The sequence below is a fragment of the Hippoglossus stenolepis genome, chromosome 14 (genome assembly GCF_022539355.2).
Source record: "Hippoglossus stenolepis isolate QCI-W04-F060 chromosome 14, HSTE1.2, whole genome shotgun sequence".
In the NCBI taxonomy this organism is placed as follows: domain Eukaryota; kingdom Metazoa; phylum Chordata; class Actinopteri; order Pleuronectiformes; family Pleuronectidae; genus Hippoglossus; species Hippoglossus stenolepis.
Window position 1 is genome coordinate 10732963 of NC_061496.1, and position 24770 is coordinate 10757732.

The window sequence follows — 24770 nt, forward strand, 5'->3', positions numbered from 1 at the left end:
TGACATGACACATTTATTTAAAACCACCGACAACATATCAAAATAATTTTCTTTCAATGCAAATGCACAAAGACATATAGTAGTTAACATAAATATACATCAAGACACCTGCAAAACTGGATTTAGGACATTTACATTATTTCAGTTTTTTTGTCAGATGTTGTATAGATGGTAGTTTTCTGTATATCAACAATAACAAGCCGTTTCTATTATCATTTAAAATATGCACTAGCCTGACAAGATATGTGAGGACCTGATCTCGTTCTGTAAACATTTCTGGAGCATAAATTAAACAAGAGCTACCCTGATATGATGTGTTTTACAGATGAAGTAAAGCCGACGCATTTATCTATACAAGTGGATGGATATGTTTTCATCACAGTCAATTCATACAGAACATGATGGAAATTCAGATGATTATAAATTTGTAGAATCAAGATGAGACATTTACAAATGAGGTGTTTTTTTCCCCCATAGGTGTACAATCGATTCAAAGAAAACAGCTGTGGCTGTTCTTAAATAATTCAACTTTTTGAAAGTCATAGAAAGATTTTGAAACATCCTAAAGTCGTTAGAAACATCCAAAAACCAAACTCTGATTAAGTCAAGTGACATTATTGGGTTGGAGTTATCCATCGGTGGCAATATTTAGGTGTGACAACTACCGCCTGGACGAGGGAGTGGAGAGACTGGGAGGTTAGCTCGGGCTACAAGGTGAACAGTGCTGCACGGCTGGGGGTTGTGATTATTGCCCGGCTGCATATCATGTTACAGAAGGAAGTCTGCGCTAAAGACGAGGGAGGAGGAAAATGCAGAGCCACAATCCTTCACATTGTTCCAGCCCCTCCTCCTCCTTCTCCTCCTCCTTCTCCACCCTCGCTGCCGATCCTCGAACATCTCTGTAGCTCTGACCCTGATCGCAACCTGGGGGTATGGTGTTACAGGAAGCCCGATGCTCGTGGGGAGATAGCGCTACTCCCCGGTGACAGCTCCCTCTTCACCTCCTGTTTGACTGGCTGCCTGGAGGAAGAGCGAGGCGGGGGAGGGAGGGATGTGGGGGGGATTAAAGGAGAGGAGAAGGTACAGGAGAGTCAAGATTTCAACAAATTCAGTAAAAAGATAATTTCTTTCTCATATGTTTTAAGGCATCTAAAAGGAAACACATCTTGGAATCATTATTTGCGTATGCGATGTTTTTTTCCACATCAAAATTCAATTGCTTTGTTAAAAGCCCTTAAAAGAATCTATGAATACGCAAACTGTTTCGATTTTAAATGTTTAGCTGCCGAACATCATAATCGTGCCCTGGAGGTTTGATTCCAATTTGTTTCTAAGCGTCCCTACTTATCTGAGGAAAAAGAAAAATCTGGTTTCCTCATCACATTTATCACTCAGGAGCAGAGGGACGGTGCTCAAAGATCCTGCCGCACTTCCTCCACCTTCTAAACCTCCAAACAACACCGGGCTGTCGTCACGTGAGCTCAGTGTTGTCATCCTCTTTCTCTTTCCATCCTCTCTACACGACAGGGCAGCAGCAGTTCCCCTCCTTGTTTGTGCTGGCTGCGTGGGTGGCCCCCCGTCAGCTACACAAACGCCTCCTCTATCTCTCCTCGGTGAAAAGGAGCGTCTCTGTCAGTCACAGCAGACGCGCTCTCGCCAAACACGGGCCTCGAGGGGATCTTGCCTCCGCGTGTAGATGTTTCCTCTCTGCAGCGAGACGCCGCCGAGCAACAAATATTACGCATTATGACGCCTGACAGTCGGCAGAGGCTGCATTCAAGTGCATTTAAAAAGATTTTTGAGCTTGTAAAATCATGTTTACTTAAACTAATTACATCAGTGCTGTGGTTACACAGAGACTTAAACAAAAACAACTCTTTTCCACACATGTAGAGACTTCCATTTCTCATGCACATTCATTTTACAGGTTAAAAAAGGCTGATTTACAGTTTCAAGTTATATCTCGGCCATAGTTAGAGCCCATAGTATGCAGCCGAAGGAAAAACAAATACAGGTGCGTGCCAACAAAAGCTTTGGAAGCTCACAGTAAAAGTGAGTTTGATTTTGTTTGTTGTACCACGGTACAACAAACAATACTTATTGCCCCTTTGAGCGGGGCAACAATTAAGTGACTTCCCTCTGAGTCAATAGATGCCTGACACTTGCCAGACCTCAAGAGTACAACGCACACAGGACGAGGATGTGGTGGCTCGGAGTGACCATTAGCCACTATTACAGGCTTTCTGGTAAGAGCAGCCAGCGTAAGAGCCGGAGGTAATCGCTCATCAAATTCAATTCAGACGCATGAGAGCATCGGGAGATGTTATCACCCGACTAAGAGCACCAGAGCAACCGACCAGGCAGTCCTCCCTGCAGTGACTCAACTTCTGTGTCTAGGATGTGAAGCTGACAGCAGATAAATGTGAGACACGGTCATGTTGGGCTGACTCTAACAATTAGCTTTTTATATTTTGTAAAAGATGATTTTTTTTGTTAAATGCAAGCATTGAGTGATGGTTGAAATTGCCACGTGTCTTGAATGGATTTTAGCAGACTAAAAATGAATTCTCATTCACTTACTTGATACTTTTTCTAACCTCGAATGAATATAACCACCACAAATATCTATAGCTTAAACTTTTCCTGGTCTTCTTAGAGCCATCAGGATTCATAGACGTCTGACAAAGTCCTGCGGCCTAAACTATCAACGTATCTGCTCACGCAACATAAAAATGTCCATTCCTGCATCTACAGTCTGCCTCTGCTCCATTTCTGTGACTCATCATGCTGCATGTATCATATTCTTCTGGGATTGTAAAGGAGAAAGTCAAAGCAATGAGGAGGGCAGAAACTGAAGGGATCTGTGATCATTTATCCTCTGTCAGTTCTATTGAGGAATCTGCTTTTGAATTCAGAACTGCAGTGAACTGTTCTGGTGGAACAGGTTTGTGATGAAGCAGGACAATTAGGATATTACAGGGATGTAAAATAGGTGGGAGACATATTCCCTTCACATTATCTACCTGATGGTGGACGAGTTCAAGTTTCATGCTTTAAAATGTGACAGGGGACTGATGGGCAGTTACAGAAAACCTTCTCATGTCTTCTCTGCTTAGCTCATCTTGAATTACAACTGGGAGTTAGCTAACTTGATTTTCTGCAAAAAACTTCCAAAGTTATTTTTCAGTGTGAGCGTCAGACACAGAAACCAACTGGAGCCGATATTCACCAACGCAGGCAGCCTCACTTACTTCCACTGTGCGGTCCGCCTCCTTCCGCTGAGCTGGCGGTTCCTGGCTGGGAAAACTGAGGGGCCAGGTCTGGGTGCCGTTGAACGCCGTTCAGGCCGCCCTCCGTGCTTGACCGGGCAATTTCGTGCCTGCTTGTAAACCCAGTGATAAAATTCGTACTGTTGACAGACAAAGAAGAGTAAGATAGAGAGGAAATAAATGATGATTTAGGCTTCATAACGTTTACAGCTCACATTTCTGCAGATCTTATTCCACAGACGGTGTCACAGCACAGAGGTCGTGGATGCCCTGGGTACAACACAGATCTTGCACATGCTTCTTGCTTTTGACACTTGACACAATCAGTTTCTCTTGTTTCAGTCAATAGCCCCAGAGCCAGACTATGATATCGATGGCCCTGTAATACCAAGTAGGGGCAGCTACTAGCAGAGTCATCCACATCATCCACATTCTAAAGGTGCAGACTTATTATGTGTTGCATTTCTATAATATTGTAAATTCACATGATGTGTTTATGTTTTCAAATATACTGAAGTACAAATAAAATGTTTAAATGTTGAGAGGCAGCATGTATGTATTTCTGAACTAGAATGGCCAACATTAGAGCGCAGACCTCCACCGAGGCCCGATAGTCCCCTTCAATTCAATCAAGCTGCAGCGATTTGGACCCTAAATATACCAAACATGTTTTTCATCAAGGTCCAGAATTATTCCCGGAGAAATTGCAAAAAGGCCCATCTCGTAATGATGCCCATCCTTCCACCAAGTTGGTGGTAGTTGGTTATTTAGTGGTAATCCATCTGTGTAATCTTGCTTAAATACCAACCAACAAGGGAACAGACATGGTTGAACACATAACCTCCTTGGCGGAGATCAAAACGATAAAAGATTAAGTAAAAGATTTACTAAGGTGCAACAAAACCTCCTCGGTGGAGGTAAACATCGCTTTCAACCAATCAATTCCTTCTCATAAACTCAGCCACCGCAAGAGCAACATGGTGACAAGACTCCAGTTTCTAAATGTGACGTCTGGATGGAAACCAGCCTGGACACCCAACGTGTTACTTTGTGGAAGTGAATGTGCTAGAAAAGAACAAAATATGTTCATTAACCTCAAAACAAAAGGCCGACAGACATCTGCCCCTTCAATCATTGCCAACTCGCTGTGTTGCCAAGATTCTATTCCCCTAAACATCAATGACTATCCTGAAATCCCTGTCTTCCCACTATACAAATCTCCGTCTCCAAACTGGGGTGAAATGAGGCGACTGGAGTCGGACTCAGCAAGGCTGTATTGTAGAGGTGTTTTACGTTCCTGGGGGAAGGGGGTGGGGGACAACTGAAGTGGTTTCCTGGGACTCATTACTGCTGGGTGGGATTCAGTAGTCAAGTTCTCCAGGGATTTTAAGGAGAGGAGAAACAGGGGTAGGTTCTGCTGAATAGGTCTCTTTGTGGGTCCTCGTTTAAACGCATGTCACAGCCTCACAGGGCAGCTTGGCAGTGCTGAGTCACCGATCGGTGTCAAACAACACTCTCGCCAAGTCTCCATACACACACACACACACACACACACACACACACACACACACACACACACACACACACACACACACACACACACACACACACACACACACACACACACACACACACACACACACACACACACACACACACACACACACACACACACAAACACAAACACACACACTAACACACACATCTCAGGGTTTTTTTTACGGGAGCCTCGGCTGAGATAGGTTGTTTGTTTTTATTTGCATCAGTCGCTGAGCTGATGTCCGTTACGACGGCCAATGACAATGTTTCTTGCTCTTAACAGTCAAAGTTGTGGGTGTTTTCTGAACAGTGAAGCAGGAGGCCTCAGTTTCCAACTTCTGTGTTGGGAAACCATTGGACGACAGTGTCAAACTATTCTAAGACATTATAATCAAACGTAGCTTCTTGCAGAGCACATCGAGACTGTTTCAGCCATTACCACACAAACAGTCTCACTATGCATGTGTGTTCAGTTAACGTTTGTGTGTCACTTTACCTGGAAAAGTCTCCATTGGGTTCCTCCTGGGAGCGTCCTTTAGTGGCCTGTCCTTCGTACGGTCCGTCCAGCTCTGAGTCCTGGGACAGCCGGCCACACTGCGAGTCTGAGGGTTTGCGTTTTTGCAAGTGAGAGGGGGGAAACATTAGAACATCATCACACTCATTTTGGATTGATACCAAATCGGTTGGACCTCAAATTTAACCAAAGCTCAAAACAGCAGCTCACACATCAGCGAAAAACTTGATGCCACGCTGACGTTTGTTTTTATGGAAAGCCATTTTGCTGAGTCCTTATCCCTTGTGCTCTCTGAGGAAGTTTCCCTACACTTGGCATTTCATCAAATAAATCCAATACAAACTAAATAAAGAGCAACAGGTGGAAGGGAAAGTAAACACGGTAGGCCGCTGATTTTAACTGCACGATGTAGGAAGTACGAGATAGCTGACTGAGAACATCTGATGAACAGCCACAACTTTTAGACATGGTCATAGCTGCATTATTTAACCTCACTTTGAAATCCGGCTCCTTTGAAATGTTCAAAACCAAATGAGGAAGGACACGATGCAAAGACAGAGCCACATCTACCCACCGATGCTGTGACGTAGGGAGTCAGAAGTGCTGGGGCGACTGCCGGAGCGCGTAGGAGGTCTGGAGTTGAATCTGGAGGGTACAAGGCTTCCTTCCTCGCTCTTCTGTCGACTCAGAGGGTTTTCGCTGTCCCTGCTGACCCCACACCACGGACTACCTGCTCGATAGTCACTACACATGACACACAAACACAAACAACATGACTCAGGTCCTGTAAGATCTTTCATTTTCCCTGTGCAATAACTCGGCTCAATTTGCGCAATATCTTAGCATGATTAACTTCCGTAATTTAGGATTGTGGTGCTGCGATGCTGCACTTTTTGTGCAAAATCTTGCGAAATCATGAAGTATGTTATCGGCTCAATGTTTTAAATATAAAAATCAATAAAGATAAATATTGCCAGCAGGTTATAAAACCAGTGTATCAATTACCTGCTGTGAGTTGATGTCTTATCTCGTGGGCGAGGTCATGTGTAGGACACTGATCCCTCATTGCTGTCATATCCATTACGCTAAAATAATACGCTCTCTTTTATCCGTGCTGTCTACACTTACAGTTTGTATTGACAATGATCTGCCTTTCACGACAAAGCAATCCCAGTTCCTGTCTCGTCCTGCTGACTCGGTCCTTCACCCGAACAATTCCATCAGGCTTTGTGGTCAATCAATGCCAAAACGTATTTGAACCCTTTCTTGCTGTGACCTACTGCACTAGTTTAACTTTATTATCCATGTGGCCGAACAAAAGGCAGAACGATCACGATCTATTTGTTGCTGTTGGAAGCCGATAAAGCCTCGCGAAAAACGAGGCCACTCTCTGGTTTCTTCATAAATATAGAGTTGTGTGGTCAAATATAATATGTATAATTAACTTGAAGCCAGAAGTCAAACATTATCCATACACTTCCTGTCTCTATCACCTCTCTAACACCTACAGATGCTAAACATGTCAGCTTGGGAGTAAAGACTACAGCTAAATCCACACTACTATGTTTTTGTGTTTTTCAAACTAACACGATCTCTGTCTACACAGACGTTTTAGCTCCGCATCATTTGAATCCCTTTCCACACTAACACGCCTGAGATTGCTATCACGCGACCACTGGGCCTGCACGTGGCGATGTGAACAGGAAGGCATGCGTGTGCCGTTGTAAGCATTTACTCAAATAATAGCTCATTTCTTACACATGTAAGCAGTTGTATCATTGTGAAATACAGAATTGAACTGCACAACAGCTGTTAACAAATACAACAAGGTCTGCAGCATTAGAGTGGATGCAGCCTGACTTGAACTGTGTGTGTGTTTAACTTACGCTGCGTTGACATTACGATGAGAACTTGGTGTGACTGGGCGCTGTAGTGGTTCGTCAGCACTTGGCTGCGTCATAGGGATGGACTTCCTCTTCACTTTGGCCATGTTGGTCATGATCTACACATAACGAACACAGGATTAGTAACGTAGCAGCAACGCAGGTTTGACCCTGCGGTATCATGATGTGAGAAAGCACTATGTCATGCGCTGGACACAAGTAGTTTATATGTTTTATTTATGATGTCAAGGAGAAGTACTGCACTACCCACAATCCTCAGGTGTAATAGAACATGCAAAGTATTATTCTTTCCTTAAGAAAATGAAATGGTCTAGTTCACATATTCCTCACATCCTCACGTTGATATAAGATATAAGACATTTTATATGCTGATGATATCGTCCACGCTAGTATTTAGCAGCACAGTGATATGAACAGTACAAACCCTTTCAGTTCCCCTTGTCTGATGTACAAGCAGGAATTGTGTAGCAGACACAATATCCAAACTCTAACAATAAGTATTGTGCAGTGGGTTTGTCAGCAGACCGTCGGCCTTTAGTCAGAAACTGTTGTGAGTTACTGATGTTAATTGAGGGTTCAACATTATCTGTGCGTAGCTACCATTGACATCTTTAGTTGAGTTTTACATACAGTGCATATAAACACATACTGTATATGAATATATATAATAACTTACTCCCAGGTACTCGGTGGTGAGCAGACTCTCTCCAGACAGTTCCCTGGGCTGCGGTTGGAGAACTTCCTCTATGTCGCAATAGGTCTCCAATATATCTTCCTGTCACAGGATAAAATAATGAAGCAGTTAAAATGATGTGATTTGTGGAGGACATACAGTGTTTTTCGGGAACATATGAAACATAAAGGTCTTAAAAGACATCTTAATTTGAGCAGTGTCAATTATTCAGATTTTTTTTATATCTAGATTTGTTGACAGTATATAATCTAATACGGGAATCAGCCCAGCCAACACAATGGCCTCTGGCTTGTTTCTAAATCTTTCATGAGAAGCCACCTATTGTTAAACACCAAAACGTTACAGCCCCTGAGGTGCTTTGACCAACAAGGTTACTCCACAATGGTTCAAATTAACTTGTTCTCAATAACATTGATGTGAGTCTACAAAGCTGTTTAAACACAAACAATGCTTGGCACCGACTCAAGGTACCAACAAGAGAACATTGTGGTCTATACCACTGGGACCCATTAGAGCCATTTCTGTAACTTACTACCATGTACCTTATCTTGATAACCCACATTCTCACCTAACCTGCCAGGATCATCACCCCCAACACTGACTGACACACACACACACACACACACACACACACACACACACACACACACACACACACACACACACACACACACACACACACACACACACACACACACACACACACACACACACACACACACACACACAGGTGGGTGACACCCAATATCTGTGTCATGCTGAGATTGCCATCTACAGGTTTGGGAAAGGTGTCAAAATACGAGGTGTTCTCTTATTGTCGCGATTCCTCTCACCGTCTTTTTCTCTCTTCCTCAATCTTTTGATTTTTCAGTGGAAACATATTCCTATGGTTCTGCTGAATAACATAATAATGGACTTTCGCTATGATGGTGTAAAGCACCAGCTTATCAGTGTGTAATGGGTTGAGAGGTGGACTTACATCATTTTCGTCCTCTTCCTCTTCGTCGTCTGATTCTGGCCCCTCTTCCTCAGCTGGTTGGAACATAGCCAGAGACCAGTCAGTAGAATTCCCCAAAACAGTCATTTTCATTCACTGCCTCTCATAGCAATACAATTCCAAAAGGCACATATAGTGTAAATTATAATACATAATATATTAATAAAATATATATTTATTTATATATAAGAATAGACCTCACTCACCTGAGTTCAGTTGTTTGATGATGAATTCAATCTGTCTGTTTAGGACTGGGTTCTCCCCTTTGCTGTAGCAGCGAAGAATCTCCTCGACACTCTGCTCACGTGAGGGAAACGCGTCACAAAGACAAAATGCAAGGGCTGGTTTTCTACTTAGCTTCCAAATTCAAGATCAGTGACTGAATGTTCAGAGAATACACACTCTGATTACATTGAGCTGTGGGCAAACGTGATCATTGTAAAACCAGGCAAGTGAGTTCATTTTGATTGATCACGAGTAAAAACCCAGCAGTGTCAGGGTACGGTGACTGTATCTCATGACTGTGAACACCTGTTGTTTCCCCTCCAAACACCGGCTGTGTGATGACATGAGGGAAGACAAACGTGGAGCCAAACACAAACTGCGTCTGTTTCTGTGCTATCTCACCATCTCTCTGGCTGCCTGTCTCAAAGAGGGAATGGACAGGATGCTGTACAGGGCTCCGTTCACATATTGTTGAATCTGAGGAAGGCAAAGTGACATCTATCTTTATGGTCTAGAGTGGTACAGACATATGCATTCAACAATGCTACCGGTAAAACAATTTATGTTTTTGTGTGTATTCTGTGAATCCTGTAGAAACATTAATTCTGTTGTTGTCTCAATATGTGTATGCAAATGTGTTTTTAGGCTTGTGTTTGTTGTATCCATGTTTTACACCCTCTGTGAATGTGTGTGCCTGTTGTGTACATGGTGGTTGTACCACATCTGTGCAAACAATGAGACATGTGTGCATCACCCTTTGGTTCTCATGTCCGAGGAGGTCAGTTAGAACCTTCAGCACATGCTTGGCGTTCTCTGCACACTTCTTTTTTCCTGTACAAACAGCCATAACACACACACACACACACACACACACACACACACACACACACACACACACACACACACACACACACACACACACACACACACACACACACACACACACACACACACACACACACACACACACACACACACACACACACACACACACACACACACACACACGATTCAATTTAACCACCCAGAAGTCTTTCCTGCTTGTCCAATAAAATCTGATTTAAGTTATGATCTCCTTTCACTCGGATTAATAATTAATGAATCCCTCCAGCCAAGTAGTTTTTTCTTTCTGTGCGTAAAAATAGTAAAACCACTCAAACATGAAATGTTTCACTATCTCACTGTGTATTTTATAGAAAGCAGACCCCAGGGCAACAGAGACAAGGATCAAAGTTAGATAGAGAGACTATTATGGTGCTTTGAAAGACATCAAATTGATTTATGTGACATAATGGCCTATTAAAACGCATTTCATGAAACCTTGGATATAGTACTGCATTGCCATCCAAATACTGTATAAAGAATAGTATGTTGGATTAAGGTTGTGCCAATTGTACACATATTTACTCTTTCTGGTGATACCGATAGGCATTGTAAATATTAGGCTACAGCCAGAAGTTGATAAGCTTAGCTTACCATAGCCTATCGACTGGAAACAAAGGGAAACAGGAGTCTGGCTCTGTCAAAAGGCTATACAAAATTTCCAGCATCTCTAAATCTCGCAAATGAACATGTTATATCTAATTTTTGAGTATTTCTGGAAAATACTCAGACGCAAGCAACAGTCCCCAAATAATTAACTACCCCTTTAATTGGCCTGCATCTCACCTTGTGTGCATTACCCAAAATGGAGCTACTGTTAAAAGTGAATGAAACTAAACCGTTTATAATTTAGATCAATGTTATATAAGATACAGTGCTGGGGGAGGACTTCTCAGTAGGGTTTGGAGTCTCGTCCTCACCTTTCGTGTGCAGACACAGGTTCATAAGCAGAGCTGCACTGAACTCCAGGTTAACGTCATTCAGGCAGTCTGGGTCCTGCAGCTCATCCACCAGCCAGCCAATTAGATTGTCTGCAATCATGGCCATCTGCAGGCTCCTCCTACAAAGACATGATTATGCACAAGGGATATTCACCATCTTCTCCTATATTCGTAAAATGAATTAAAACAAAGATATACGTGTTCCTTAACAGAACAAGAATTTAGGTTAATAGTTTTAAATGTGTGATTTTCTGTCTCATCTCATTTTGAGAGACGAAGTATTAAATGAACACATTTTGCTGTTTAAATTTAACATTATAGATTTTAAAAGTATTTGATTTTAAGATAACACTGTAAGGTTCCTAATGGCATGTTACTGTAGGTTTATTATGACTCTTGTCAAACTACAAGTCAAAATAATTCGAAATTACCATTTTGAGGAGGAAAAGCCACTTTCTCTTTGCTCTATGAAGTGTCCAAACATGCAATTCAATTAAAAGAGGATTTCAATTGACCCGAAGTGAAATAAATTCAAATTATGTCAACTTCTCATTAAGACTTCCTCCTCACTGGTTAAGTTTAAAATTTGACCTTAGACTGAGATGAGGTGATGACTGGTTACCATGTAAGGAACTGCAATACATACCTGAGGGTGAGTTTCTCCAGGGCAATGAGCACGATCTCTCTCACTAGGGAGTCTTTCTCCTCCTGCTTGAAAATCTCTGTCAGAAGTTTCAGAAGAGTGGGGATTTGGGAGAGGTAAACCCGACCTGTAAACATCAAAATGACATTATAATCCAAAGGTAAGACAAGGACTAGTTTATTGTAATGCTTCAGTAGACAATATAAAATTAAAACACACATATATATATATAAATAAACAGCATGACTCAACACTGAAAAGTTGTTGGTAATTTTGGGTTCCAATATTAGGGAGTAAAATATATCTGATGCTGGTAAACATATAAAAAATTGTTAAGAAGACATTATTAAAACCCTCGTGACAAAGACATGTAGCTGATGCTTGATATTTCTCAGTTAAACTATAAACTTATCATAAATAACTACAAATACAACCAAATATGTCGAACTTGAATTAAGAAAAATATGAATGCACATTATACCGATGTCTGTGTAAGGCTCATATCGGCCGATCTTTATTGCCCGAATGATAAATCGGTTGCACTCTCGACAACACACTAGAATTATCACCTTAACAAAACCAAAAGCAGATATTTCTACCATTTCAACCTCCATTAGTTACTGAGAAGGAATATAGCTCTAAGGAGTCCATAATTTAGCAGTTTCACATGTTTCCTGAGCAACCACTTCAACTTGTCCTTGTTGTTGACAGTAAATGTTAACTGCTGGCTGTTATGTCTAAAGTTATGTCTCAACACAAATGATACTTGTCTTTACAACATTGTCTCTTTACAAGATTTCCTCATCAGCTACTGAAATTGTGTTGCAGAGAATCATTAATGGCTTTGAGATAAAAGCCAGGTCGGCCAGGTCAGACCAAGAATCTATACATCTTCCAATGCATCCATTTCAGACACCGACTTATCTTACAAAAGAAAAAATGATGCTTAACCAAATGTAATGGCAGCGGAGCACTTACCCTCTGCTAGGGAGGCGAATGCATTGATGAGACGAGCCATGTATTGCCGGACAATCTCGTTCTTTGACCTCAATAAATGGACCACGGTTTTCTATGGAGACACAGAATGTGGGGTAGTTTAAGGTGAGGCCCAAAGTTTACAGACATAGTAACAATTTATTCATATATTGAAGAACAATAATGTCACAACTTCTGCCAAATGCCAACCACTCCTCCTTTGTATCTCAGCAGGTTTATTAAAGTGATTTACGTATCTGTTTATGTATCTATTTTTTTCCACATAAGGACATTATAGCAGACAGATGACAGATGGAGGGACATTTGGAAAGCGGAAAATTACTAAAGCTAATGCAAAGCTGTGATCACATAGAACTATTTCTACATAAGTTGTGTGGTCGGTTGTGATTTGATTACAAGACAGTGACACTCGAACACTGTTATTGTGTCTCTCTGCAGTAAACGATTCTAGGTGGCTTGGAGCACCGTGGCAGGGACATAGGCAAAAAAAACCATGTGTGAGGTGAGGATCAGTTACTCTGTGTTAAAGGGATTATCTTGAACACAAGGCCCCGGGGCTAAAGGCTAGGTGAGGGGAACGTGAAAGGGAAAAAACAATAAAGTGTGTAAGAAGAAGAAGAACGTGAGATTCTAAGTGATTCTTAAAACCTTTTGAGAGGGTGAACATTTTTATATTATGTTTTGTATTCTGGCCTTTTTTTTAAAGTAAAATAGACAATTTGCTCAAGAATGCGACTCAATCTGTGGCTGGGAACATTTTACTTAAATCTCCAATAAGATAACGAAAATGTTTTCATTAGATTCTTAAATCAATCATATTTTGCTAAACTGGTTGTCAAAACATCAACTAGGAAAGTCACAGCCTGTAAATCTGTGCAAACACTGGTTTGAGAAATGTAATCAAACGATTGATTGTTGTAATATCAAATATTTGTACATGGTGGTAAACTACTGTCAAAGCAATTTCATGTCCTATGAGTTCAGTGCTCTTAACAATCATTTTCAGCAAATACATTTTATTTTCTAGTAAATATACATTTTACAGATTTTTGTAAAGAATTAGAAAGAGCTTGATCTTGCCATCTGTGGTGGATGATCACAACGATCACACAACAGCCACTGGTCGGTGTTTTTACAAGTTTATACCATTCTTCCTTCTTAAGTTATTTTCAATCGTATACATCAGAGTTTAAAGTAATAAAATACAGTATCACTTGTACAGTATCCCAGAAGGCTGTGGGTGATATCTGAGATGCTATATGCAGTTTGCTCGTCACCCACACGTTGTGGCGTGTCGTGGTGTGCACCAAGAAAATGTGCCAATTCACCAGATCAGATCAGCATGAAATTAGAGTCATGGGATTAATTAGACAATGTGGTCGGTGGACGAGAAGTTATTTTTTTACTTTGGCTCTGATGGTTGCACCCTAACTATGGAACAGTTCACCTGTTGAGATCAGACAGGCAACATCCTTAACTTGTTTTAAATCTCTTTTTAAAACCTTTTTTTAAATAATTTTTGTTCTTGTATGTAACTTCATTTTATTCCCCTCTGTTTTATGACCAGAATATCTTTCTTCTGTTTTAATAGCTGTTTCCATTATTTTCTCTGTTTTCTGTCACTTTGTAACATGTTAAGAAAGTGCTACATAAATATAGTTTGTTGTTGTATAATAGTTGTTATGAAATATAGTTTGGGCCTGGAGATGTGAAGGAAACATCTAAATAGCAAGAAAACTTTTATCTTAGATCCAAAGTCATTTAGGAGAAATGTGCTAAAGAAATAGATTTGTATACATTAGACACAAAAAACATACACGACTATACAGAATATGAAAAACACCACACAATGTCATTAGATTAAAAGCTTTAGGTCCCACCTTTTTAGTGCTGTAGCATTCCAGCAGATCATTGCTGATATAGGCCTGAAGCACGGATTCTCTCTGTTCATTATGTAGCGAGCGAGTCAGCCTCTGAAAAAAACGTGAGAAACCGACTCAACAATCAAGTCTGGACTCGCAAACTGACTGTGAATGTGCCTCTACTCTCCTTAACTTATTCTATTCTTCTCCCCACAATGCTCTAAGGAAACTACCTTTGAAAATAGTAGGACAAAATCACACCTACACCTGCTGTAACCCACTAGCGTTTGTGTTACTACCTGTAGTTCAGTGGATAATATACTGTTTATCTTGAAAGACCAAGGATGATTCATTAAGTCTTCCCTGAGTCTTTGCTTGCTAGGATTTCAGATACTAGAATTACATTTGTTTAACTGGAGTCAAATTGCTTGTGTGTTTACATACTTGGCCAATAAAGCAGATTCTGATCCTGTCACGCTAACTGCAGAGGACCCCTCCCCAAACATGTTGAAAGACATTTTTTAAATCCATCCTGAATAACTTTGGGCTTTCAATTCAATCACGTTGCACCAAATTTCCCACACTCAGAGATGTCAGTCCACTAAACATGGCCAATGTTTTCCATTAAGAGACATTTATTATTCCCTAGGAAACTTTGAAAATGTTAAAACACCCTAAAAAAGTGAGGAAAAAAGTTCCTGGATCCACCCCCTGATTCAGGTCTGCACAAAGATTTAATGGGTTCTTCCCTGACACATACCACATTCGTCCATCAGTGTTTGACCAGGAGCAGAGGTTGAAGATATTACAGATAAAAGACTGTGAATGTGTGACACATGCAGTACGACAAATAGGATTCTGAATCCTCACCCAGCGCAGCGCCTGAAGCAGCAGAGACTGGAGTCTGTCTGCACCTTCAACCAGGTCTTTCTTCAGCTTCTCGTAGTCAAGAGAGGGGAATATCTGCCCCTCCTTGGATCTCCTGGACATTCATGAAAAATGAAAGACATGTCATTCATGTTTTGTCAAGAAACTGGATACAGAACAAAAGCCCATCAATTTGAACACTTACTGTGGAGCGATGGATGCTCGGAGCATTGAGGAGGCCTGCGGGTAGAGGGGAAAATGGAGGAAAAGGACAATGAGGAGCAGGATGTATTGTAGTATTTCATTATTTCAAACTACATTTACGACTTTTGAACTTTAAAAAAAATGGGAAAGAAAACCCATGTTATATTATGACGTCCCTTTGGTAGCTCGACTCACCCAGTTGTGTTTTCCATGTAAAACAATGAAGTTAGCTTCTGTCTAAATAAGTCATTTGTGTTTAGTTTTTTTTTTCATGCGTTCATGCTCTTGGTACATGCTGAATCCCCAGGCACACAGTGTTGTACTGTTTGGCAACATCGCCCATGCAATCAGTGACAAGAAGGTGATAACTTGATAGATAAGAACTGCCACAGAGGACGGGTTAGTGGAAAACAGTGATCCCTTCTTTTGTAACACCTCAGTTCACTTGTACTGCAAAGCTGTATGTAGTTATTTCAGGAAAAAACTAAACGCTGGCGAGTATATTATTGTGGTGGGGGGTTTGTGTGTGTGTGCCTGTGAAAGACGACCAACCACCACTGTTTTTTAGGATTGAAAGAGGAATTTTGAGGCCTGAAGTCCAACCTGAAGCAGTGAAAGGTCAGGGGAGCGATCTATGTCTTTTGAGGTCTCGGGTGGTCTAGACACACTTTTTCTTTGCTGTGCAAAAGGTAATATGGAAGTGGAGGAGAACACTGAAACAAGGATTCTTTCCTCTACAAAAAAATGTAGCTGCCCTGAAGAATGCCTGGGGACAAAAGGTATGAGTTTCCCTGGAATATCTGACACTGCAGCAGAATGGTCTCCAAATTAAGTTTTTCACAGATACATAGTGCAGAAATAGAATTATTCTCTTTTATCTGTGCTTTTTTAAACAAGAAAAGCACTTAAATGTACAACCTAAATCAGTTCAATTTCAGGAGGATTTGAAAAGTTTTGGGTAAAACATTGATTTTTAAGGTCACATCTCAGATTTCAGCCACTGACACAAAGCAAAGGCTTGACCTGAATTCTCTGACAATGCACGATTTACACAAGAAGTGACTTTACCCTGCTTAGCTCTTAAGCATGTCTTCTCACTATTTACTCCTTTATGACCACGGGGACAACGGAAGGCCACCTATTGTTAGTGTAATTGTCTAAGTAGGCGGCTCAGCTCCCTGCTCTCATGCAGCTTTATTCCCTTCAGCCTGAAACTCTAGCATGAGTGCCAAAAAAGATTTGTGACACTTCATAATAGAATCTGACAATTATGGCCAGTTATGGTTTTATGTTGCGATAAGAGGAACGGTGGCTTGCCTATTGGAGAATAAATGTGGTAATGACTCACCTCTCAGCTACAACTGGGACACATTATATTCAGGTTCCCAGAAATGTTCATTCAATGTGTCCAACTGTCTCTCAGCAATCAAGAGCTAATTAATATCAACTAATAAATTGTGTTTGCAAAAGCTCTTTTTGTTCTCATATAACACTTTCAGGACAGTTATCAAAATTAATATTAGAGCCCAAGCGTCTAAAATCCCCACCTGGTGGCTGGTGGCCGCACCTCCTCCTCCATGTTAGTAGACAGGACAAGGACCATAAATCAGTCATATACCAATTAACATTATCATATGTTGAACCCAAGTGCCTGATATAAACCACCACACCACACCACAGTGTTATTTTTGTCTTTTCAAATGAATGTAATTTAATCCACCCTGTCTGTCAACCTGAGCGTGAGAGAAGTGGCTTCACCTTGTGTTGGCCCTTGTGGTTCTGTAACAGTTTCTAAGTTCTCACAAAAACTGAACCTTTAAACAAACAGTCAGGGGAGAAAACTGAACCTGAGAACATTTGGCTTAAAAAGGACGACTGGTCGCCGATAAGGTGACTTAACAATGACCTTTGGTAACAAGTGAATGTAATGACGAGGCACCTTGTTAAAGTGACGGCTTAACTGGTGATTCGACAACAGCTGTCATTTTTACAACAAAAGGCATACATCCCGTTAAACAAGGTCAGCATATGTAGTAAGGACCAGAGGAAGATGGTGAGGGATATAGACTGACTAGAAAGGCAGGCAAAGAAATGTATAAGTACAGGATGAGGGAGGCAGACATGAAGACGAGGAGAGGAGGAGGTGGAGGAGACACTTCGGGGCACAAGCAGGACAAGAGGTGGGGACCCGAGCGATGACAGGGAGTAAAGATGAAAACATATGAAACTTACATAGCCATCATCATAGGGACTCATAGAGTAATATCCCTTTGTGGACAAAAAGCATCACACACGCACAAACACACAGAAAGAAGATGTTCAGTTCAAAACAGAGAGAATTTCACAAGCCAGAGTTCAACAGCACGATGACGGCCACTGACAGGACGTGTGATTGGTGAGGTGTCAGAGTGGAAAGTTTGGTTTCAATTGGGGGTCCGCTTTTTGTGCATCTGTGTCATATCAGCCACAGTTTTAACAGTATTGAAAAACAGCAACGGAAATATGCTATTTTTTCATTGGCTATATTACTGTTTACTTTAAATATTGCTGCTCCACCAGATGGCTTCGGATTGCAAATCGACCAAAAGGTTCATTTTCATTCTAACCATTAGAATTAAAGTAACATTTTAAAAATGGTCGAACTTCAAAAGACTTGTGTTTGGAATTGTTCAGATTTGCGTCTTTAAAATTTTGCAGCAGGTCCTCCAACTAAACCAGGATCCAGTCGTCTTCTTCCAGGAATTAAACTGCAGGATTACTACGTGGTGGGATTACTACACAGCAGCACAATGTACAGAGGGCAAAGGGAAACTTTATGACAGCGAGACAACTCCTTTTAAAAACATCTTTTGAAATTCCTCTTCAAACACAACTTAAGTATCTGTGACGTACGGCCCCTGGGAGCAGCTTTAACTGCTCCTGTAAGAATGTGATGAAACCGTTCCACCTTGGGGGCCTAGTTCTACCCATAGACAGTAGATAAAGACAGACAGGTCATAAACCATGCCTGCTCTCAGTTGGTGGAAAGGACATGTCAAAATATTTTTCTCAAAGACGGTTTCTGTCATTTTATATTTGTGTGTTCATATTTACAGTAAGATTGGTTTTAAATTTAACAGGGTGAAATATCATGCTTGACAGCTAATGTCGTTTGGTCGACAGCAAGCATTGGCGGGACATCAACACACTGCTCCATCCCCTGATGGCTACTGTGCAGAATCTGATGTGATCATCAGAAAAGGCTGCATTCATATCCAAGATAATTTGGCTTGTTTTCTGGAGGAGGTGGAGAGTCTCGTCGCCCATTTTTATTGACATTGTTTGGTTTCTACCAGTGAGGTGTGAGGGAGAAGGAGGGAAAACAGAGGCTGTATGCGCTCACTCACAGTGCCGGGTCTGGTGAAGTCCGTGCTCTGCACCACGCTCTGCCTCATCTGGTTGTTGAGCAGACGAACACACACACTCTGCAAGTACTCGGGGGAGATCTGCAAACACACAGAGTGCCCCTTGAGCTTTGTGGGAAGAGGAAGGAAGCGCAAGCTTGTTTTTTTATAACACACGTGTCATGTAAATACATAATGTGTGTAAAAACAGTTGTCATGTAAACTACAAACATGTATGTATGCGCAGTGCATATATGAGAAAAAGCCTAACTAAAGTGTCTGTCTAGTGTTTGCGTGTGTATGCCATTCATTTGCTCATTAGTGTGTGTCTGTGGCTCGTGTGTTAGAATGTGTGTTTGTTGGCCCACAGTCGAGCTGAACTACCAATTTTCCGCTGACGGTGGCCACCAAAGAGTCGACCAGCTCAGCAGTGATTCCAACCAGGTTGCGGTAGTCGGACTGCATCTTGTTGAACTTCCGCACACAGCTGGCGATGCGCCGGTCTGATTCAATGAGCTGGAGCTGTAACTGCTGCATGGTCTCTTCACAAACACACAGGGAGACAACAGATTGCAGAAAAAACAAACACAGAAATAAAATACATTCAAGTGATATGTCTTTGTGCAGCAAAAAGTGTCAGAGTAATTATCAACGTTTATCCACTTTGTCTGCAACCAACTATAAAACTGACAGAATTTATCTTGAGGACAAATCTTCTTTAATCTTTAATCACAGTTTCAATCAATTACCAAAATAAATAATTGGAACTGTGCATTATATAAATCAACTAGAGCGCCTTTTCCACCGGATCAAAAAACCCAATGACTCCCCCTGACATCCGGCTTTTGTCTGCAATGGAATGGATTCAATCGACATTCATTCCCAGGTCAAATGACTCTGCAGTACCCACAGTCTTTTTGGGTAGGGAGAGTTCTCTTTACCCTGGAATATTAATCTATAAATGTTATGTGTGGTGTTCAGATTTCAGAGAGGTGAGCACTTTTGTTCCTTTCCAGAATATGGATTAGAGAGTGAAATGAAAGGCAACAGTTACGGCTCTTCCTCAAGAAATCATTGACTCAATTAATAATGTTTGTTGTATAGGCAGTCTGCTTTTGGTGTCTCTCAAGTTCAACATGGTGGAGGATCAGATATAGTATTTGCAATACACTGCAAAATGAAAAATTGAGATGGATATTTACCTTTTGTACTCTTTCCGCCCTCCTTATGCATGGTGATGTTAAAGAATACACATTAAAACTCAACTGAACATTAGTCAAACATTTCTAATGTGTATCTTTCCTCACCTCTCCCATCAAGAGCTACACATGTACAATGAACCTGTGTAAGTCAAGAATAGGATTGACGTAAGACAAAGACGGTATATGATACGTCCTGTTTGACACTTCGTCACGGAAACAATTCGTTTAGAATTACGGTAATATCACTCAAATATTGAAGAGATACAAGTGTTGATATAGGATACTACTTGTTTGTTTTAGAGGGAAGGCTTGTTCTATTTCTTATAACATCCCACAGACAAAACTCCCAAGGCAAACACAGCCGTCATTCAGCGTGCATGTATGCAGCCAGGTTACGACTGAGTTGATTCCTCACATGCATTTCAATCATCCGCGTGCACCCACTTCACCCACAGTTCATTTCCTGTGCAAGAATTTACCAGCTGCCAAAAGTGCTGCCCGTCGAAGAGTTTGCACATTGAAGGATTATGTTAAATAACCTCACTCTTTATATATGTACAAACTAGTCCGATTTTTGTTGGTATCAGTTCTTAAAATGATGGCTGTGATGTGATTTATGCTTTAATTGTCTGCCAGAAATGTGCCAGGAGGAAGTTTGATCTGATGAGTGCCCAGTAAAAGCAACAGTTCTTGCCCTTCTACTGTGAAGGGGTTAGGGTGAGTGAGTGCCAGATTAGGTCCTGCCATGCTCAGATATAGCCATTTATAACTGCAAATCAGGCAGGATTTGAGTGCAGGATACTACAACCAGATCAGCAACAGTGAATTTGAATGAATTCTTTTGTCACCTACAGAAAGGCTGTTTATTTGAGATTTCAGCCGTGAGAAGGGATGGAAAACACTCTGTTCTTGGCCTGTGTTAAATCCCTGAGTTATTCCCCTCTAGGTTCGGTTGTGTTTATCCCCACCAGCTGATTTATTATTTTAAAGACCTTTTTTTGTCCTTTTGAAGAGTCAATACAACTTTGACTTAATGTTGTGCTGCTTTGTAAGCCACCTCTGTGAGGGCTGTCAGGTGTTCCGGGGAGTTACGAAACTGGCGATTTAGCAGGACACCACTGCCAAGGAACCAAATCAATGACCGTGTCAGAAGTTGAATTGAGTGCCTCATTAACTGGAATTTTTTCTTTAACTAACTATTAAGCTGTGGTGAAAGTTTAAGTCATTAGTAATGAAGAGAGGTTTTGACACTGTTACATTTACGTGACTGCAATTCATATCAAGTCACTGTAAGCCGCAAAGACACTGAAGCAAAATGATGGTGTTACTTTGTCTAGAAACCTAAATATAAAGTCACCCACTCGGATGATTTTCTCAGCAGTGACTTGTCAGTGTTCCATGATAAAGGATACATATAAATCCAGCAACCTTGGGATGATGGTCGGCTTCAGTGTCGCCGTCAGAAATTGCTCCAGCTTATCCTTCAACTGTGGTATCCAGGAATCCTGAACACAAATGCAGTTAGGATCATTCACTGAGCAGTAATGTTGCAAATGTGAAAACTAATTGTCAATAACTAACTGGATAATGTTTAATAATCAACTGCTCACATGGAAAAGATATTTGAAGGAGGGGTGGGCGGTGGGGTTGGGAACGTAGGGCAAGGCATAGTAAGGCAGAAACTCTGCGGCCTGACTCAGCGCTGCTCCTCGAGTCTCCAGGTACTTTCTGAGGAGGGAAATCCTCTTCTCAAACTCGGCTCTGTCCTGGAGACAGATTTAGGAAATCAAGTTAATGGGTTTATCTTATTTTGCCCAACAAAATATTTCAGTAATGCTTCTCTTCAGGTATGATTATCTCACTTTCTCTGCAACCAACAAAAAGCAAGGAAGCTGCTGACTACACAATGAAAGGCATATCACAGCGGTACAGCTCATTACTTACTAGTGCAACAACATTAGATAGAACATACAGAGAAGCCTGCAGCACAGCTTAGTGGACAGGGTGAAATACTACACATGTAGCTCCAGGGCAGTTAGATTATGTCTGCAGATAATCTAATCCAAAATAATTTAAACTTGTTATAAGATCATTTCGACAAAAGGATTGGATTTACATACATGTTGAAGAGGGTGCGTCCTCAGAGGGTAGATGGAGAAATGGATGTTCAGGTAGAACTCCAGCCTCAGGGCATCAGCATCTGTGTCTTTTACCTCAGAGGGAATGTTCTCAATCCACAGTGCGAAGAACACTTGTTGATCTCCATCATCAAAAGAGCAAAGAAGGTCTTTCTAGAAAAGCCACAGTCAAGAAAAGGAATGGGTTGAGGGAGAAAACAACAAAGCTGGAAAGATGTCATCCATCAGCTAGAAAATGTTGCTTTGTTTTGTTATTATTTGATATACAAATGACACAATAAGAATTGAAGACAAAAAAAAAAAGCCCAATATTTAGCGATAAGACGTAAAATTACTAAAAATAATTAGCTGCTGAGTTTCGTAAAACTGATTAAAAACATAGTATAATATTTCAGTTTCATTTCCTGCATGTTAATAATTAGCAGTTTGGGGACCAATTTTCACAACCTTCCTGCTCCAAGTGTCACCTCCACAAATAATCGACCAACCAGAGGAAACAACAGGTTCTGAGAATTGAATCATTTACCTGAATGGCCCGAATCTTTGAGTCTCTTTGAGTGCTTCCTTGAGGCTGGGAGATGAGCTTTCCTTTGCTTTTGCAGTCCTTGTCGAAACTTTGAATAGTCTCTTCAAATTCCTCAAACTTAAGGTACTAGAAATAAAAAAAGACACATAACAAGCCCAAGTTGCATTAACTCCACCTTAACCAGTGCGGAATGGATCGCTGTTTCAAATCTTACAAATGAAACAATCTCTATATCCTGCGTAAAGGTCCAGTGCGTAAGATTTAGGTGAAAGGGATCTATTGGCAGAAATTGAATATAAAATAATCCTAGTGATGTTTTCACTGGTGTGTGATCCTCTGAATTGTACAAGTTGTTGTTTTCTTTACCCTAGAACAGGCCCTTTATATTTAAATACTTTATATTTACATCGGGAGCGGGTCCTCTCTACGAAGGCACCCATGTTTTTTACAGTAGGACAAACTAAACACCTTTTGAGTTTTTACGACGACTGAAGTCTACCACAGGTTCTCTGTCCTGTTTGGAAGGGGAGGGTGAGGTTAGGGGTATTCAGCTGCAACATGAAACTTCTCCACTAGATGTCACTAAAGTCTACACACTGAACCTTTGAGGAAAATGTGTGCATCTTGTGGAATTTTATGTCTGTTGATGCTCACTCTGGTCTATGCATTACTCCTGGTGTATTAATACTATTAGATTTTATTTACCTCCTTAATCATCCCAAGAAGATCTGTTTCAGTTGCCAAGAGGTCCCCCATCTTGGCTGCCTCCCGTGAACTCATGTGACAGCTCAAAACCTTAAAAACACAGACTCGAAATGTCACGTGTGTTGTGTAGTTTTAGTATGTGAAACACAAAGTCTAATGATTAGTTTAAACAAAAGTGCTTTGATAGATAGATAGATAGATAGAGTGGATAGATAGATAGATGGATAGATAGATGGATAGATGGATAGATGGATAGATGGATGTACTTTATTGATGTCAAATTGTGGAATTATTGTGTTACATCAGCATGTCAAGGGCAATGCACATAGAACGAAGAACAAAAGACTAAATACAAAAGACGACAAAAGAGACAAGCATGCACAATTGAAGTAGTTGTTTGAAAAGGTAAAGTTAGGAACATGACTAAAATAAATAAAGATGAATATAAGATGTGCAAAAAAATAAAATCACAGTTACTGCAGGAGTAACCAGAGAGTTTCGGTGTGGACAGGAGCTACAGGGCTCATGGTTTTGAGGGTTCACCGGTTGACAGAGGTGAGAAGTTGCACAGTCCAATTTGTGATCAAGCCCATTGTGTGCTCCACTCTCTCTAACTTGACTGCTAACAGGGGCCATGTGCTGTCCTGTCCCCCCGCAGGCTCTGCAGGACGCTCACAGAAAACACAGCTGCTGCATCTGTGCCTCCGGTGAGCGTCTCTTTGGATGTCCACATCCTCTCGAACAGTCAACTCCAGTAATAACACCGACCTGAGGGGACACAGCGAGCTAGTAGCTACATGCGTACAAGCTAATCACATAGATACCTTACCGTTAACATTATATAGAAATATCATCCTCACCTCTGTCGCTCGTCTATAACTTCTTCATAAAGACTTACATCGCGTTAATTCCTAACTGAGACACACACACTCCATTTTCGTCCAGGTTTACAGGCTCAGTGAGGACAAGCTCGATTCGTGGCAGCGGTAGCTCGTGGAGGCACTTCCGGTGTCAACAGAAACTGCCACTGGCCGTAAAGGCCTTAGATGCCGCACTGGTTGAAGGCAGCTGTCTTTGATGCCACACTGTTTGGCATCTGCCACTGTTGCAACAAGTGTTTGGGTGTTTGGGGAACTGTTATTTATACTTTCCTGGCTAACCAGTAATTTCAAGTACATTGTCACCAAGGTTACCAAGTACAACTTGAAAAATATATTTTTTTTCTCTGATGACAGATAGACTTTCAAAATGTGTAAATAATGGCTTTTATCTTTGAGTA

At 41.1% G+C, this 24770-nt stretch overlaps 1 protein-coding gene across 2 annotated transcripts; it reads right to left on the reverse strand.

Annotated features, from left to right (window-relative positions):
* LOC118121364 (lisH domain-containing protein ARMC9) lies at window positions 1-24580 on the reverse strand. Of its 2 annotated transcripts, XM_047343188.1 has the most exons (26): window positions 24352-24580; window positions 23492-23581; window positions 22787-22912; window positions 22243-22413; window positions 21733-21888; window positions 21535-21627; window positions 20123-20144; window positions 19305-19462; window positions 18924-19022; window positions 17770-17805; window positions 15539-15573; window positions 15337-15448; window positions 14485-14577; window positions 12587-12677; window positions 11612-11735; window positions 10945-11084; window positions 9897-9973; window positions 9545-9619; window positions 9124-9214; window positions 8900-8952; window positions 7903-8001; window positions 7209-7324; window positions 5897-6066; window positions 5305-5410; window positions 3252-3409; window positions 1-1020 (listed from the first exon to the last, which is right to left on the reverse strand). In XM_047343188.1, exons 2-26 carry the CDS (start codon window positions 23564-23566, stop codon window positions 998-1000), a joined length of 2499 nt encoding a protein of 832 aa, XP_047199144.1. In that variant the 5' UTR covers window positions 23567-23581; window positions 24352-24580; the 3' UTR covers window positions 1-997. The 2 variants fall into 2 exon arrangements, with proteins under 2 accessions (XP_047199144.1, XP_047199145.1); XM_047343189.1 differs by lacking the exon at window positions 17770-17805.
* Window positions 24581-24770: the final 190 nt, after the last annotated feature.

Bases quoted from the DNA above. Each gene is read 5' to 3' on its own strand.
- LOC118121364 (XM_047343188.1), bottom strand. From the start codon at position 23,566: ATGAGTTCACGGGAGGCAGCCAAGATGGGGGACCTCTTGGCAACTGAA. The intron at 11,736-12,586 runs GTAAGTGCTCCG...TGATGTTTACAG, and splicing joins ATTCGCCTCCCTAGCAGAGG to GTCGGGTTTACCTCTCCCAA. The intron at 3,410-5,304 runs GTAAAGTGACAC...GTCTGTCAACAG, and splicing joins CCCAATGGAGACTTTTCCAG to TACGAATTTTATCACTGGGT.